Here is a 16064-nt window from a genome sequence, read left to right as displayed (position 1 = left end):
GCACAAGCCTTCATAAAATGAGAAATGTAAATCAACTTAGACTAACCATTCATTGTTTTATTCCTCGATGGATCCCTGTGAGAAGTGCAGACATGTCAATGATTTTAGAACGTGCAACAACACAGCCCGAAGCTTACAGTATAGTGTTTGAATATGATATGCTTCTAGGCGAGAAATGCTGCCTTATCAAACTCCTAGAATTTGGTCTGGGTCTCAGGCCTCAACAGAAACCTATCTCAAATCCTGCTTGTAAATAATAATAATTATTATTTTTTAAAAGATTTTATTTATTGATTTTATTGAGAGAGAGGAGAAAGAGAGGTGGGGGGAATGAGAAGTATTAACTCATAGTTGCTTCACTTTAGTTGCTCATTGATTGCTTGTCCTATGTGCCTATACCAGGCAAGTCCAGGGTTTTGAACCAGTGACCTCACGTCCAGGTCAATGCTCTATCCACTCTGCCACCACAGGCTAGGCTGCTTGTAAATAATTATGAAAACAAGGTAATTGTTAGTGTTCTTACTAAAGAGACTCTGACGTACAGTTTATGGTTAGCTGTAGAAGTCTGCATAGCACATCGAATCAAAGAACAAACCATGTTTTCAATATGTGGCTACAGTCAGAGCTAATTTTCTATAGTTTTACCCTATGAATCAGTGATTTTTAGTTTTGGTGTCCTACAACTAATCCTCCCTAAAACTTTGCAAAAAGCAGAAACCGTGCTAGATGACAGAGAAAGATAGGATCCGATTTATAATTCAATCTCAGAGTCTGAATGTCATAAAATGTTATTATGTACCAAGTGCTCTATCGAGCACCTGCACTAGTTTCCGGAACAAGGCTGCAGTGTGCCTTGAGGCATACAAACCAGACGCTTTACTAATGTGCAGAGAGATACAAACCTCAGGTCATGGGCCTTATCAGTTGGTGCTTTGAGGGTAAAAGTTCAGCCAGTTATTAGTTATTTTCAGAGATATGATAATGATGCTAACCACTTGGACAGTGTTTAGCATAAATAAAACTAATCAGATTTCTAGGCATAGTATGATACAGACCAAAAGGTGATCTGAAGATGTGCAAAGAAGAGGTGAAGAGAACGAGAGACTGTTAATATGAGTATTAATTTGTTTATCACTCCTCTCAATTTAGTGAAAGGCTATAACCATGGCAACTAGGCCCAAATAAAGTACAATAATGATGGCCAGCTTTCTCCCTGTGATACAAGTTATAGTCATCTTTTAATTATTATTATTATTATTATTATTGTATGAGGAAGAAAGAAAATCTCTGTTTATCTTATGGCAGGAATAGCTAAGGTACTTAAATATTATTTCAATGGTTATTTTAGATTCAGGAAATTCTGTGTAATACATTTAAAGAAGAGCTTAGTAAAGTGACTTCCATAAGTTAATTTGAACATTATAACACACATATCATAAATCACAATAGAAACTGTGATCAATAAAATGATTTCTCTAGTAAACAGTTTTTCAATACATAATGGTGCCATGTACTGTACAACTGCAGAGGAAGGAAGTTGGCACCTACCAGAGTCTTGTGGCAGCGAGACCAGTAACCACGTCTTTTGGCTCCTCATCTTTATAAAATAAGAAAGAAAGAAATCATTCTAAAACATTAGTTACTAAGGAGTGAAAACAATTTTGTTTTGGAAAAAACATTAATAATAAAGAAAATAAATTTTTGAAAGTTACAGATTTATATGTTCTAGAATGGATTTATGGCAAGGAGACAACTTCTCCTTTGGACACCTTCCTGATCCTGGTGACAGTGATAGTGAAGAGGACAGGACAAGTAATGGAATGATTGGACTTTCTCCTTTCATCCAAATGAGTCGGCCGGGCAACTGTGAAAGGTCTCTGTGGGACAAACTTTTCTAGAAGCAATTATAGCACATTCTGCCTGTGGATAATAAAATCAATAGGTACCTTACCAAATTAGGCTCCTCCCTCCCCCAGAACTCTATCCCTTTTAAAGGATAGTCTCTCCCACTGTGAGAACATACCATTTGGTTGGAACGTACCATCTGGTTACAGATGAAACCGAACTTACCTGAAGAATGCAACGCTGCTATTTCTCTTGGACGTGGTTCTTCCGAGGACTCGCGAATGCCAGGCTGTCCGGCTCAGGGGCGCTGTCCTTGTTAGGAACTTGGAAAATAGGGCTGCTTTTGATTCTGTGCCACCCCAAATGTATGAACCCGATTAAAGGGACCATAACAATCAGAACTTTGTAGTCTCTCCAGAAGCTCATAGTAATTCAGCACCTGTGCACCTAAGAAAAGGTCAACAGTTAAGAGAAAGTCCTAAACGAAACAAAAACAACCCTTCAAATTCCATCTATAAAACATCACAAGCAGAATGGCGCACTCTAATAAAAGCTGACTATTAAACGTTTTTAGTAACAATATACCGCAATATTAAGTAACGTTTGAGATATGTTATAGACCTAAAGAGACAGCAGGAAGATAGACTTGGGAAACCTATAAAGCATTACTAACCCTTTAGTCAACAACTGTAAAGGACACCGAGACCTGCTGGGGAAGCTAAATGGCTCTTTAGAGACAGTCACTCATGCGTGGATCTAGTTTTCTTTATATAATTGCCTAAACATGTACTAATAATTTAGATTCTTCACTATGAAAGGATAGAAGTTATGGTGTTTCAACTGAGTCTGAAACAATTATGCATGGATTCTGACTGTAGCCAAAAATTTATGGATTGAATGCTATGAATTAGGATGAATTAATGCCGTTTCCACATTTATGTGTGGAACCACTGCATTTTACTGTTTGTCCTTATTACCAATAACTCTACCCTGCCAGGGTTACTGTTAACCAAGTATACATGAAGAAACTGGGACCAGTAAACTTGCTTGGAATTACAAAGGCAGTTAGTATTGAAAACAGATTTTTTATCCCTGTCTGTCTTTGGTTTGGAGAGTACGGAGTGAGGCCCAGGAAGTCTGTTTCCAATGATCTGTTGGGTTTGGGAACTTGAGTCTAGACAACCTCTAAAGACTCCTTACACTTTTTTTATTTCAGGGGCACTCATTAGACTTCAGTGATTAGCTTACACTTGTGATGACAGAAGGGACTCACTTTCCAAGTTCTTTTCTGAGCACAGAACAAAAAGGACTGCTTCACCATCTTCGGAATATATTAGGAATGAGGTTCAGCCCTGGCCGGTTGGCTCGGTGGTAGAGTGTTGGCCCAGCGTGAGGACAGCCCAGGTTCAATTCCTGGTCAGGACACACAGAAGCGCCCATTTGCTTCTCTACTCCTCCTTCTCTCGCTTCTCTTCCCCTCCTACAGCCATAGATTGATTGGAGTGAGTTGGCCCCGGGTGCTGAGCTGAGGATGGCTCCATGACCTCTGAGCAACTGAGCTACGCCCCAGATGGGCAGAGCATCACCCCTAGTGGGCTTGCCAGGTGGATCCCGGTCAGGGCGCATGCAGGAGTCTGTCTCTGCCTCCCCTTCTCCCACTGAGTAAAAAAGAATTAGGTTCAATTGCATGTATGTAAGTTTCAGTATCATGAAATCTTTTAAGAGTAATTTTGTATGAATGCCATTAGAAAATGTCTGAACACAATTTTTACGTATTTCTTCCCTTGGTCAATATATAAAATATAGTACTAATGAGCACTAAATAACTAAATCATCTTTGTGTTCTCTGTGCATATATATTAAAATTAAACATAAAGATTAGGAGTTAATGTCTATGTATGTATATTATTCCCAGCATTAGAAACCATTTTTCTGCAAGGTCCAAATTCTATAAGGGCTTTGTTGCTAAACTTAAACTACTAGACGAAAAAAACATGGCCTACTCTGTCCTTGGATGTATTTTATGGCCTCTTCCTTTGCTAGAGTGCTTCGGTACCCTTTACACACTTTGTGCACCCTTTAGAGATCACACTTTTTTTTGACATGCTTACGTTCTCTCTTTGAGAAAGTCAACCACAAATAACTGTAGCATGATTAAATTTCATTGCAACCCACTACGAAAAAGCCTTTGGAGACTTGAGATTTGAGGGGTGGGGGGGAGCACTGGGTGAGCTGGAATAACGAGAGAGGAAGGACAGTAGGGATGACTACCTAGAGGGGAGGAGGGACGGGCCGTGCCAATGTCAGCTGGCTGTGTTGGCTGACATGTGGCATTTCTGTCCACAAAATACCTTGAATTAAAGGTTTAGAAGATATTATCATTCATATCCAGTCTCCTCAATCCTTAAGGTGACTTTAACACCTGTCACTCTCAACATGAGAGTATCAAGCCACAGGACTTTTTAAAAAAATTTTTTTTTAATTAATTAATTTATTTTTACAATGACAGAGAGAGAGACAGATAGGAACAGACAGACAGGAATGAAGAGAGATGAGAAGCATCAATCATCAATTTTTCGTTGCGACACCTTAGTTGTTCATTGATTGCTCTCTCATATGTGCCTTGACTGTGGGCCTTCAGCAGACTGAGTGACCCTTTGCTTGAGGTGAGCCTTGCTCAAACCAGATGAGCCCACGCTCAAGCTGGCGACCTCGGGTCTTGAACCTGGGTTCGCCGCATCCCAGTCCGACGCTCTATCCACTGCGCCACTGCCTGGTCAGGCCCACAGGACTTTTAATAGATGGCATTTCTGCTGTTCACCTTTACTTCTCCAAGAGGACTAACATATTGTCAGCTTCTTCCTGAATTATAAACTTTTAGGAGACAGCTTATAGAAAAGAGAGTTGTTTGGATTAAAGGTTATAATAATGAAATTCAGAACAAGTTAAACTACAATCTGTAACAGCAATGTCTGGGAAAGTGTGCTACTATTCTATGTAAATCACAGTAATGTGATGCACTGTGAAGCTTCATGGAGAAGTCTCAGGTCAGCTAACTCAAGTTAGCTCTGTGCGCTCCATGAAACTTTGGGTCATCCATGGATTAAGTCCAAAGGAAGCATTCCATTCTATTCATATTGTGTTTAACAGTCTACTCTTATTCATTAGAATAACTATGGACCTCTCTGTGTTCCTAGACTTAGGTTTAGTTAAGCCTCGGTATCAGTACCTATTTTGGTTGAAAACTTATTTGCCAAATGTCACTTAAGCCCAGTAACAGTACTTCCTGGTTAGTAAGTGATGTGAGGACTGATTTAATGATTAATTGTCTTAAAGTTTTCTCAATACCTACATGCCCCATTTCCTCTAATTCTCCATGTCTCACATATTAATGGAGCTAATTGGGGTGAGAGAGCAGGTAACTATTTTCTGATTATTCTGTTGTCCTTTGAGAGGTTTAGAAAATGATTAGGATCAGGATGATAGAGCTTTTTATTTTCCAAAGTACTTTTATTAGAATCTTCACATTTAATCTACGTAAGTTCACTGAGTACACACCGTAACAGCCTATCTCCACCAAGCATGATGGAATTAGCAATCTTAAAATGGCATAGTAACCTTAATTTATTTTGTTTTATTTACTTAATAGCTTTCCAGCACATTACATGTATCCTATTGCTTAAATAAGTAACTTTCCAGGGCCAGACACAACAGACCTTACTAAACAAGGCTCATTAACAAAAAGATAACAAAGGTTTGAAATTTAATGTTTGATGTAGTCAGTGAGGTGATACTTCTTGTTTTGTTCATATACACTTGTGGAGCTTTTAAATACATTTTGGGAATCAATTTTAATTCCTTTTTTTTCAATTCTGTGGAATTTTTCAAATAAACATCAACATTCATTGCCCCTTTCTAATACACATAGTATAGGCTTACTTTTTAAAGTTAGAAAATATAGAAATAAGTAAAAGAAAGCAACATACACTAATAATCATTTTGGTTTTAACAAAAATGTGATGACAGGCCTTTGCTCAGTGGTAGAGTGTCACTCGGCATGTGCATGTCCCAGGTTCGATTTCCGGTCAGGGCACACTGGAGAAGTGACCATCTGCTTCTCCACCTCTCCCTGTTCTTTCTCTTTTCCTCTCCCACAGCCATGGCTCAATTGGTTTGAGCAAGTTGGCCCCAGGTGATGAGGATGGCTCCATCCTCAGGTACTAAAATAGTTTGGTTGCTAAAATAGCTCAGTTGCCGACCAACAGAGCAACAGCCCCAGATGGGCAGAGCATTGGCTCCAGACAAGGATTGCAGGGTGGACCCATTCCAGGCATATGCGGGAATCTGTCTCTCTGACTGCCTCTCACTTTTCCCCATAAGTGTTAATCTTCATTATGGTTTTCATGACCTGTACAGCTTTTGATTGTATGGAGATAGCCTAATTGATGTGGAGATCACTGATTGATAGAAATGTTAGTTTTTCAATGTTTTATTGATAAATATGCTATGGCAATAAGTATTCTTGTAAGCATTCATGAGCCCATGCTCAGAGCCTCTATATGTTGCTTCTTAGGATAATAGGAAGACTTATTAAGACCAGATTTCTGTTAAGACCAGATTTCTTGACAACTAATTTTTCAGATAAAGTTACAAGGTTTTGAAAACCCTGATTTTTACAAAGGTTCATGGGGCTGAGCAGCAGGGAAACTAGGAAAACCAAATTGGGAATGGAAAATTAAGCTAAATAAAATTTATCGTGAGATGGTCTTTACCTCAAAACCCTTAGCAAGTCATTCCAAGTGGTATGAAACTATTTTATGAACACCAGAGATTCCTGAATCTTATTATATATATAACATTTCTCAAGAATGCGCTTAAAACAATCAGATTTAATGAGCAATGACAGGCTGGTCCCCAAAATAAGTTACTGCTTCCTGTTCATCATGAAGCTTTTCTCGGAGTGAAGGAGCAACAGAAATGCTGGCTGGAAGACCCTGTTCCTCCTTTGACCCCCCGGTAGTCAGTAGAGCACCTGCGACTACTCCTTCCTTAGCTCTCCTGAATATGCTTTAAACACACTCCTAAACAAACAACACAAAAACAGAAGGCATGGGACTCTTTACGAAAGATGGAGGAAAGCAAGACAAATGAAATTAGATAAGTAAAATTTAGATAAGTAAGAGAGAAAGCTGTATGTCCTGTTATACACTGAAATGATTTCTGTTAAGTTTATAAAATGGGAGAAGCAATCTTAACACAGATTATGCTTTCTTATACTCTTCTTTCAAAACTATATACTTTGCATTATTCAAAGACTTTATATTTTTTATTTTGTTCTCATAGCAATTTTATGAGACTGCTTTAGAAATGAGAAAACACTACATGATTGATTTTAAGATTAAGATAATTCTAAGATTAATTGTGCCACTTGATTTAGATTACAGAGTCCTAAAGGTCGTGGCTGATAGTCTATTAAGCAATTTTCAAAAGTTATGAATCCGTATCTCAGCTTTGGCAATAGAGTCAATCAGAACTTTCTGTGCATGCGATGGATGAGAAGAAAATTCCAAGTGTGTGGAGAACCCCTGTGAGACTGACTGAGGCCACCAATCCAGTGCATTAGCCTAACAGTGGTCGGCAAACTCATAAATCAACAGAGCCAAATATCAACAGTATAACGATTAAAATTTCTTTTGAGAGCCAAATTTTTTAAACTTAAACTATATAGGTAGGTACATTCCTTATTGAGGTAGTGCTCACAAGTGCTATTTTGTGGAAGAGCCACACTCAAGGGGCCAAAGAGCCGTATGTGGCTCGTGAGCCGCAGTTTGCCAGCTACTGGCCTGGCATGTTCTTCCGATTCTTATGTCAGGTATGTAAGAGGCTAACTGTAATCTCATACCACTTTGTCCAAAATGAAAGGGCAAAGGGTCTATTATCCTCCAAACATCCATCTGGAACCAACTACTAGTTGAGAATAGCTGGGTTAATTTTAGTTCAGTTTTCTTTAGGCTAGTTCTTAGTACAGAATAAACAGCAAGAGATGAATGAACAAAAAGAATAGGGAGTAGCTTGTTATAGCTCCACCTCATTAAAACATTGTAATCTTTTTGAGTACATATAAAGGCCAAGAAAAGAAAAACACTGAGCTATATGCTTCTGACCACAATACTCTCTAAAGTTAAGGTATTACTGTGTCTAGAATAGCAACTTTCCCTTCCCCCCAATTTATAATACAGAGATTACTATCTCCTCAATTTCTACCACTAAAGCCCCTGAAAGGCTTACTCCAATTTACTAGATTGCCAGTTAAAGGACGATTTTTTGGGTGATACTACTGCACAGTAAGGTAACAGGCAAAAAGGTAATTAAACTTCCTAGAAAACCCTTAACAGCCTGGGCCTCGCTATCAGATTGCTCTTCCTTGTAGCATCACGTCAAGTGAAATCGCCAAGTGTTGCTACTGGCATTATGAAACGAAGTTTACAACAACCAGGATGCAGAAAATTCTCTGTAAATGGTTCTCAACTTTGCCTACTGGGCTTGCTGGGCGCCATCTGCTGGTCTTTTGGACACAGTGTTAGGTAGATTCTTTTCTTTTTGTCTTCATTGCTGCTTTGCTTCAAGTATTTGAAAAAATAATTTTTAAAAACTTCCACCCAATGTAATTTAATAATGGAGACCATTAGACAGACTGTTACTTAGTTAACCCAGCTCTGTGACTGTGATATCTGATGAAGTTTATTGAAATTGTCTGTCTTTTCTTTAATAATGACAATGCTTGCTTTAGGTATTTGTGAACTTTTCATTCCTGAATTCCAACTGTTGATGCTGAAAAGTCCTTTTTACCCACAATGTTTAATAGAGCAGTTCAGATTTTCACAGTTGTGTGTGTGTGTGCGTACACACATTAGAAAGGACTGCGGAGTGTCTTCATGCCTATTCAACTGACATGCTAAAGAGAACAAGTTTCCTTTGTTTTTCTAATTACATCACCTAAAATAACAGTTTGGCTGAAGTTTTCTAGTCTTGTAAAAATACACACACCAAAAACATTTCTGTCTGGCCCTGGCCAGTTAGCTCAGTGGTAGAGCGTCGGCCTGGCGTGCAGAAGTCCCGGGTTCGATTCCCGGCCAGGGCACATAGGAGAAGCGCCCATCTGCTTCTCCACCCGTCCCCCTCTCCTTCTTCTCTGTCTCTCTCTTCCCCTCCCGCAGCCAAGGCACCATTGGAGCAAAGATGGCCTGGGCGCTGGGAATGGCTCCTTGACCTCTGCCCCAGGCGCTAGAGTGGCTCTGGTCGCAGAGCGACGCCCTGGAAGGGCAGAGCATCGCCCCCTGGTGGGCGTACCGGGTGGATCCCGGTCGGGCGCATGCGGTAGTCTGTCTGTCTCTCCCAGTTTCTAGCTTCAGAAAAAAAATAAAATAAAATAAAAAAAAATAAAAAAACATTTCTGTCAACTCCTGATGAATGAAATGGATCACACCTGAGCTCTGTAGTTCCCATTCAGCACAATCGAACCACGTTCCCCACGCCACCGTTCAAGGTCAGCCTGTCCTACACTGGGTAGCTGGGCTGCTCACAGCACCGTCTGCTCAGCAGTGGGTCAGGAGTAGTCACAGTGCAGTGAAGGTCACAGCTATGCCTAAGTGTCTCATGCTCTCTGCTCTCCCCCTCCTCCATTACTGTGAAATCAATGCATTTATAAATAAGTAATATACTGAAAGCATCATGAGTTTTATATGGAAGCCTTACTAATAGTTGGCAGTCCAAAATGTGAGCAATGAGTGAGTGATGAGCAACTAATGAGGAAGAGAAAATCAGGTTACTGGAAGCCTGTGGCTTCTCAGAAAGGCTGAAGGGCTGTTGACAGTTTGGAGAGTTTACCAAGTTATAGTTGTATGAGAATCTCTGTCCCTTTTCACTGGTTTTCGACCTGGCTGCCACTGGACGTTAGGGTTGGTGGTGGGAAGGAGAGTGGGTATCATGCAGATAGCCAGACTGTTCCAGGTTAAATGTGCGGTTGGTGGGGCCACGGTGCCACAGCAGTGACTTTACATACCTTTGGTCTGGTCTGAACCCCAAAAGGGCTGATTCATCATTTTTGAGATTTCTTTTTAACCTTCCACCTTTGTTTCTGCATATAACCAACCTATCAGTCAAAGAAATGTGGCTACTGGGTATTAGCACCCTCACCTTCCTGCCCCCACACGTAAAACCTATCCGTCTCCGCTCTCATCTTCACCTCCTTCCCCCTGTCTCAGAGGAACCTGTGCTATTACCCGGGCCCCACTCAGGGCCACTTCCTACCATGTCTGCAGGCTGTAACTCCTCCAACCCTGTGCTGCTATTACCCGGGCCCCACTCAGGGCCACTTCCTACCATGTCTGCAGGCTGTAACTCCTCCAACCCTGTGCTGCTATTACCCGGGCCCCACTCAGGGCCACTTCCTACCATGTCTGCAGGCTGTAACTCCTCCAACCCTGTGCTGCTATTACCCGGGCCCCACTCAGGGCCACTTCCTACCATGTCTGCAGGCTGTAACTCCTCCAACCCTGTGCTGCTATTACCCGGGCCCCACTCAGGGTCACTTCCTACCATGTCTGCAGGCTGTAACTCCTCCAACCCTGTGCTGCTATTACCCGGGCCCCACTCAGGGCCACTTCCTACCATGTCTGCAGGCTGTAACTCCTCCAACCCCTCTCTTCCCACTGGGTGGGTCTTCCTCCTTGGCATACACTGACCATTTTTTCTCCACTGAAAAGAATGAAAACCAATTTCCCTAGAGCAGCTGCCTTTTATCGGTCCCCCTTACCCCTACTACAGAATCGGGTTCAATAACGCGTCTTTTCCTAATCACTTTCCACCTTCATCTTCAAACCCCAGTTGTCTGCTTTCATTCTGTTCTCCATGGAAACTGCTGACTATAAAGACCCCCAATCTCTCCCCTATTGATCTCTCTAAGCAGTTGGATGTGTTCTTGAAACTCTTCCAGTACCTGAGACTTTAGCCTATTCCTTTTCAGTCCCCCTGAACGGCCCCTCGTTTTCCATCCACCAAGTCACCCTTACTCAGGATCTGTCTGTGGTCGTCTGGTCCGTGTTCCTGTTTCCCGGGTGCTCTCACTCACACCCAAAGCTTCTACTATGACACGTCCACTAAGAACTCCTGCACCTTCATCTACAGCTTAGACTCATACCCAACTGCTACAGTTTACCTGTACCTAACTGTGCCCGCAAAGAGTCTAAATTCATGTAAAAATGAATGTTTTTCCTTCCCAAAGTGCTGTTCAATCTGTATTTCCTGTTTTGGTTTAAAAAAAAAAAAAGGCAAAGCATTATCTATCAAGCCATTCAATTCAGAAATCTGGATACAGTGGACTCTGCCCTTTTCCTTATTCTCCTCACCAGGTCAGTCACGCGGTCCTGCCACTTGACATGGCTTTGTTTTCATGTAACTTCTCCCCATAGCCACAGTCCTCATTACCTCACACGACCTCCTGACAAGGTCTAGTCTAGTGGTTCACGAAGTGTGGTCCCCTCACCAGTAGCAATAGCATCAGCTGGCAACTTAAGTAGAAACACAAATTCTTGGGCTGTCCTGGATCAAAAACTCTATAGGGTGGGATCCAGTAATCTGTGCTTTAACAAATTCTCAGGGAAACTTTGAGGGCCATTGTTCCAGTAGACTCCTCACTAACCTGTTCTCCACACTACCAACACAGCTATCTTGCAAATTAACAAAACAAAAAACAAACAAAAAACCCAACAAATCTGGTCTTGTTTCTGCTCTGCCTAAAGGCCTTCAGTGACATTTTTTTTACTAGAAACTGTAGTCTATATTTCTTAGCACAGCGTAGAAAGCCCATCAGGGTCTAGTTCTGGGGTCCCCAAACTACGGCCCGCGGGCTGCATGCGGCCCCCTGAGGCCATTTATCTGGCCCCCGCCGCACTTCTGGAAGGGGCACCTCTTTCATTGGTGGTCAGTGAGAGGAGCATAGTTCCCATTGAAATACTGGTCAATTTGTTGATTTAAATTTACTTGTTCTTTATTTTAAATATTGTATTTGTTCCCATTTTTTTTGTTTTTTTTTTTTACTTTAAAATATGTGCAGTGTGCATAGGGATTTGTTCATAGTTTTTTTTTATAGTCCGGCCCTCCAATGGTCTGAGGGACAGTGAACTGGCCCCCTGTGTAAAAAGTTTGGGGACCCCTGGTCTAGTTCCTGCATACCAGCATTGCCAGTCATGTTTGTAAGAATGCACTGCCCTCTGGGGTTTAAGGGGATGAGCTGTGGAATCCTACTGCTGGGGCTTTCAACCTCCACCTTCCCACGTCACAAGTGGCTGGGTGAGCTCGGATAAGTCACTTAACCTCACTCGGCCTCAGCCCCGTCATCTGTAAAATGAGAATTACTTCCATATCACAAGGGTGCTGTGCAGTTAGCACAACACCTGGCACTTAGTCTGGACTCGGTGATTGTCAGCTATTATGATTCTGATTATTTTAAAAGGAAAAAAAATAGCACTGGGGCCAACCTGGAGTGTCACAAGAAGAGAGGCCTAGAATGGCTAAGGGAAGTAGTCCTCATGAAGGAGGCCCACTCTCTGGGCAGTTTCACTTAGTCTAGATGTCAATAAAAATTGAAACAGTTCTCGAGAGAGAGGTCCTGAAGTCTGTGGGATTCTTTTGATTGGAGTGAGGTGAACCTATAATCAGATTCCACATTGTAGGCCAGGACACATACAAGAATCAACCAATGGCATTATGAACAGGTGGAACAACAAATCGATGTTGCTCTCTCTCTGTCTCTCTCTAAAAAGCAAAAATTAAAAAAAAAAAAATGTGGAAAAAGAACCAAGCATCCCTGCAGAGTCGTTTGACCAAAGCTATTGGATACGATCATTTAATATTTCAACAAATATTTGGTTATAATGTATAAAACTGGGGGGATACTGTAAAGATAGATCCAAATACTCATATTTAGTGTTTATATCATTTAGGGATTATCAATTTTCACTTCAAATATTTGAGATTAATTTTATTCAAATGCTTACTTAGCTTCTATTAGGTGTTAACAAGACATTGGCTGATGGTATGTGCGTGTGAGACTACCAAGATGAATAAGGCATGGTTCCTGTCCTCATAGAGAATATAGGCTTGAGAAAAGAAAGGCACGATCCTAAAGACATAATTAAATGATGTTAGGAGAAAAAAAATACTGTATAGATTAAAAGTCTTTACCAAAAATAAAAATTAAAAAAAAAAAAGTCTTAACCAAGTTGATTAATTTTGTTTGTATTTTTTCGAAGTTAGAAGCAGGGAGGCAGTCAGACAGACTCCCGCATGTGCCCCACCGGGATCCACCCGGCATGCCTGCCAGGGGGCGATGCTCTGCCCATCTGGGGCATTGCTCCGTTGCTGTCAGAGCCATTCTAGCGCCTGAGGTGGAGGCCATGGAGCCGTCCCCAGCACCTGGGCCAACTTTGCTCCAATGGAGCCTTGGCTGTGGGAGAGGAAGAGAGAGAAGGAGAGGAAGGAGAGGGGGAGGGGTGGAGAAGCAGATGGGCACTTCTCCTGTGTGCCCTGGCCTAGAATTGAACCTGGGACATCCACACAGCGGGCAGTCATTCTACTGCTGAGCCAACTGATCAGGGCCAAATTAATTTTTTTAACTCTACTTTTTGACTTCTCCTCTATCTTTCTCAGGATTTGCCTCAATCCATTTTTACTTACTCCATCTATAGTTACAGCAGGGAGTCAATATCTATAAAAACTGGCAACTGCCACCCACTGTAACAGAAGGCAGCAGTCATTTGTTCTGTTTCTTCACTATATTCTCAGTGCACAGCGGGAAGCAGAGTCCTGTTCCCTTTGTCCTACACAAGGTGGCTCATTCTGGTGCTTCAGCTGCTAGTTCAGCTGTTACCTCCTCAGACAGCCTTTCTCTGAGCACCCAATCTAAAGTTTCTCCTTCTCCCATCCCCATTATGCTCCAGCACTTCTCACTACTACTTTCAAAGCCCCACCTGTGTGGTGAATGCTGTGATGTGCCACCCTGATCCCCCTCAAGAATAAGACACGTCCTCAGCTCCTGGGAGAGCTGAGTCAGCCCTCCATGGTCAGTCCCCCTCCAGGATTAACTACACTAAAGAGAGTTGAGGTTATTTCCTCTTTACAGAGCAATGGGCATCCAATCAATGTAGGGTTATAAAGGCTTGGCTCTTACCTCCAACTTGGGACAACTTGGAAGGGCCAACCCAGCACCAAGGTTCCAGGGAGACAGGTAGAGGCCTTCCTTGAGACTGCACAGCAGCTCGACTTTTTCTATCTATCTGATTCTGCTTGCTTTCTTCCCTAGCAGTGATCCAAAAGTCCTTCCTAATAAATATCCTGCCCTCACGTCTCCTGAGAGTCTACTCCCTAGGAGAAGCCAACCTAGGAGAATCTGGAAATACCTTGTTCATTTATCAATTGACTTGTTTATTGTTTCTTTTCTCATCACTGAATATAAGTTCCATGTGGTCAGGGACCATGCCTACATTGGTCACTGCAGTATCTGCTGAGCAGTGATATATACATATATATGTATATATATGTATACACACATATACATATATATTGATATTTACACACATATGTGTTAGTATATTGTACATATATAGTTATATAGTCTATATGTAGTAGTATGGGTAAATTGATGATGTTAATGATTGAATGAAACTCCCCAGTATTGCCAGTCTCTGAAAAATAGCAATAGAATTTTCGGTGAATATGATTTTATGATTTTTTTAGAAAAGATGAACATGACCTCAAGGGATCTCCACCTCAAAAGGATTTCAATCCCGGTAACCTCAAAAACACTGTGAGTCCTGCGTCTGTTTTCACACAGCTGGCCTGATGACGACAGAGGGCAGCCCTCACAGACAGACACAGGGTCCAGCAGCAGTACAGGTGCAATGGGTGCTTTCTCTGGAACACCTATTCCATCTACTTCAGGGCATGCCCATGCGCATAGGGCAGTGAAATGGGGCAGTGAAGAGGCTCGACACTTAACTCGACCACAATAATGGCACACGCCCTCGCCCTCCACATTCCTGCCACCGACAAGTATGTATTTCAAGTATGTATTTACTGCCTATAGTTTTTTGTTTTTTGTTGTTTTTTTTTTAACAGAGATGAGAGAGAGTCAGAGAGAGGGATAGATAGGGATAGATAGGAACGGAGAGTGATGAGAAGCATCAATCAGTTTTTCTTTGCGACACCTTAGTTGTTCATTGATTGCTTTCTCATATGTGCCTTGACCGTGGGCCTTCAGCAGACGGAGTGACCCCTTGCTCAAGCCAGCGACCTTGGGTCCAAGCTGGTGAGCTTTGCTCAAACCAGATGAGCCCGCGCTCAAGCTGGAGACTTCGAGGTCTCGAACCTGTCCCCTCCACATCCCAGTCTGACACTCTATCCACTGCGCCACCGCCTGGTCAGGCTGCTTATAGCTTTTTTAAAGGTAGGTCTGGAGCCTTCTACGGAGCCAGCCTCCTCCCTATCCCTGCCCCCAAATACCCTTCGGAGAGGACACCAGTGACCTTTCTGAGAGTGGGGAGGAGACAGCGACAAGCCAACCGCCCCTCTCTTCGGCCGTGTAGAAAGCGGGCGTTTCCACCTGAGATACCAGCGCTCTCACCTGCTCACCAGCGCCGCACCGCCGGAGGCCGCCGCCACCAGCCAGCCCCAGGGGCCCAGGCTCAAGCCGCAGCGCCCGCCAGTCCTGGCGACCCGCGCCCGCGCTTGGAGACGGAGCATGCGCAGCTCTGCAATTGCCGCGGGTCCCGCTCTTTGTCCGCTCTCCGGGTTTTTGTGAAGTTAGTTCTCAGCCAAGAAGGCCGTGCGGAGGCCGGAAAGAATAGGGACGGGTTCATTAGTGTCACTCTCAGGGGGCGGGGTTTATTCAGCATCAATCTCAGCAAATTGTTGAAAATGAAAAATTTAAATAATGTATCAAATTGGCACAGTATTTTCCTTATAGCGTGTGCTTAAGAAGCGCTTACTGAATGAATTAAAGAGTAGTTAACGGTTCCCAGTGGCTCTCAGGTCTCCCGGATTTACCATGACAGCTTTTATTTTTTTCCAGGGACAGAACTCTTGATTCGGTGGTTCAGAGCCAATACCCCGCCTTCTTTTATGGCTGCCTTGAAAACCAGGAGAAAAGGACATAATCACCA

At 42.5% G+C, this 16064-nt stretch overlaps 1 protein-coding gene across 1 annotated transcript; it reads right to left on the bottom strand.

Moving 5' to 3' along the window:
• Window positions 1–1548: 1548 nt before the first annotated feature.
• LOC136308563 (uncharacterized) lies at window positions 1549–15732 on the bottom strand. Its single transcript, XM_066236046.1, has 3 exons — window positions 15527–15732; window positions 2071–2292; window positions 1549–1597 (listed from the first exon to the last, which is right to left on the bottom strand). Exon 2 carries the CDS (start codon window positions 2269–2271, stop codon window positions 2089–2091), a length of 183 nt encoding a protein of 60 aa, XP_066092143.1. The 5' UTR covers window positions 2272–2292; window positions 15527–15732; the 3' UTR covers window positions 1549–1597; window positions 2071–2088.
• Window positions 15733–16064: the final 332 nt, after the last annotated feature.

The sequence above is a fragment of the Saccopteryx bilineata genome, chromosome 6 (genome assembly GCF_036850765.1).
Source record: "Saccopteryx bilineata isolate mSacBil1 chromosome 6, mSacBil1_pri_phased_curated, whole genome shotgun sequence".
In the NCBI taxonomy this organism is placed as follows: domain Eukaryota; kingdom Metazoa; phylum Chordata; class Mammalia; order Chiroptera; family Emballonuridae; genus Saccopteryx; species Saccopteryx bilineata.
This window is presented reverse-complemented; position numbering and strand designations above follow the sequence as displayed.

What these genes read in the sequence shown, in the direction of transcription:
- LOC136308563 (XM_066236046.1), bottom strand. Translation starts at nt 2,271, where the DNA reads ATGAGCTTCTGGAGAGACTACAAAGTTCTGATTGTTATGGTCCCTTTA.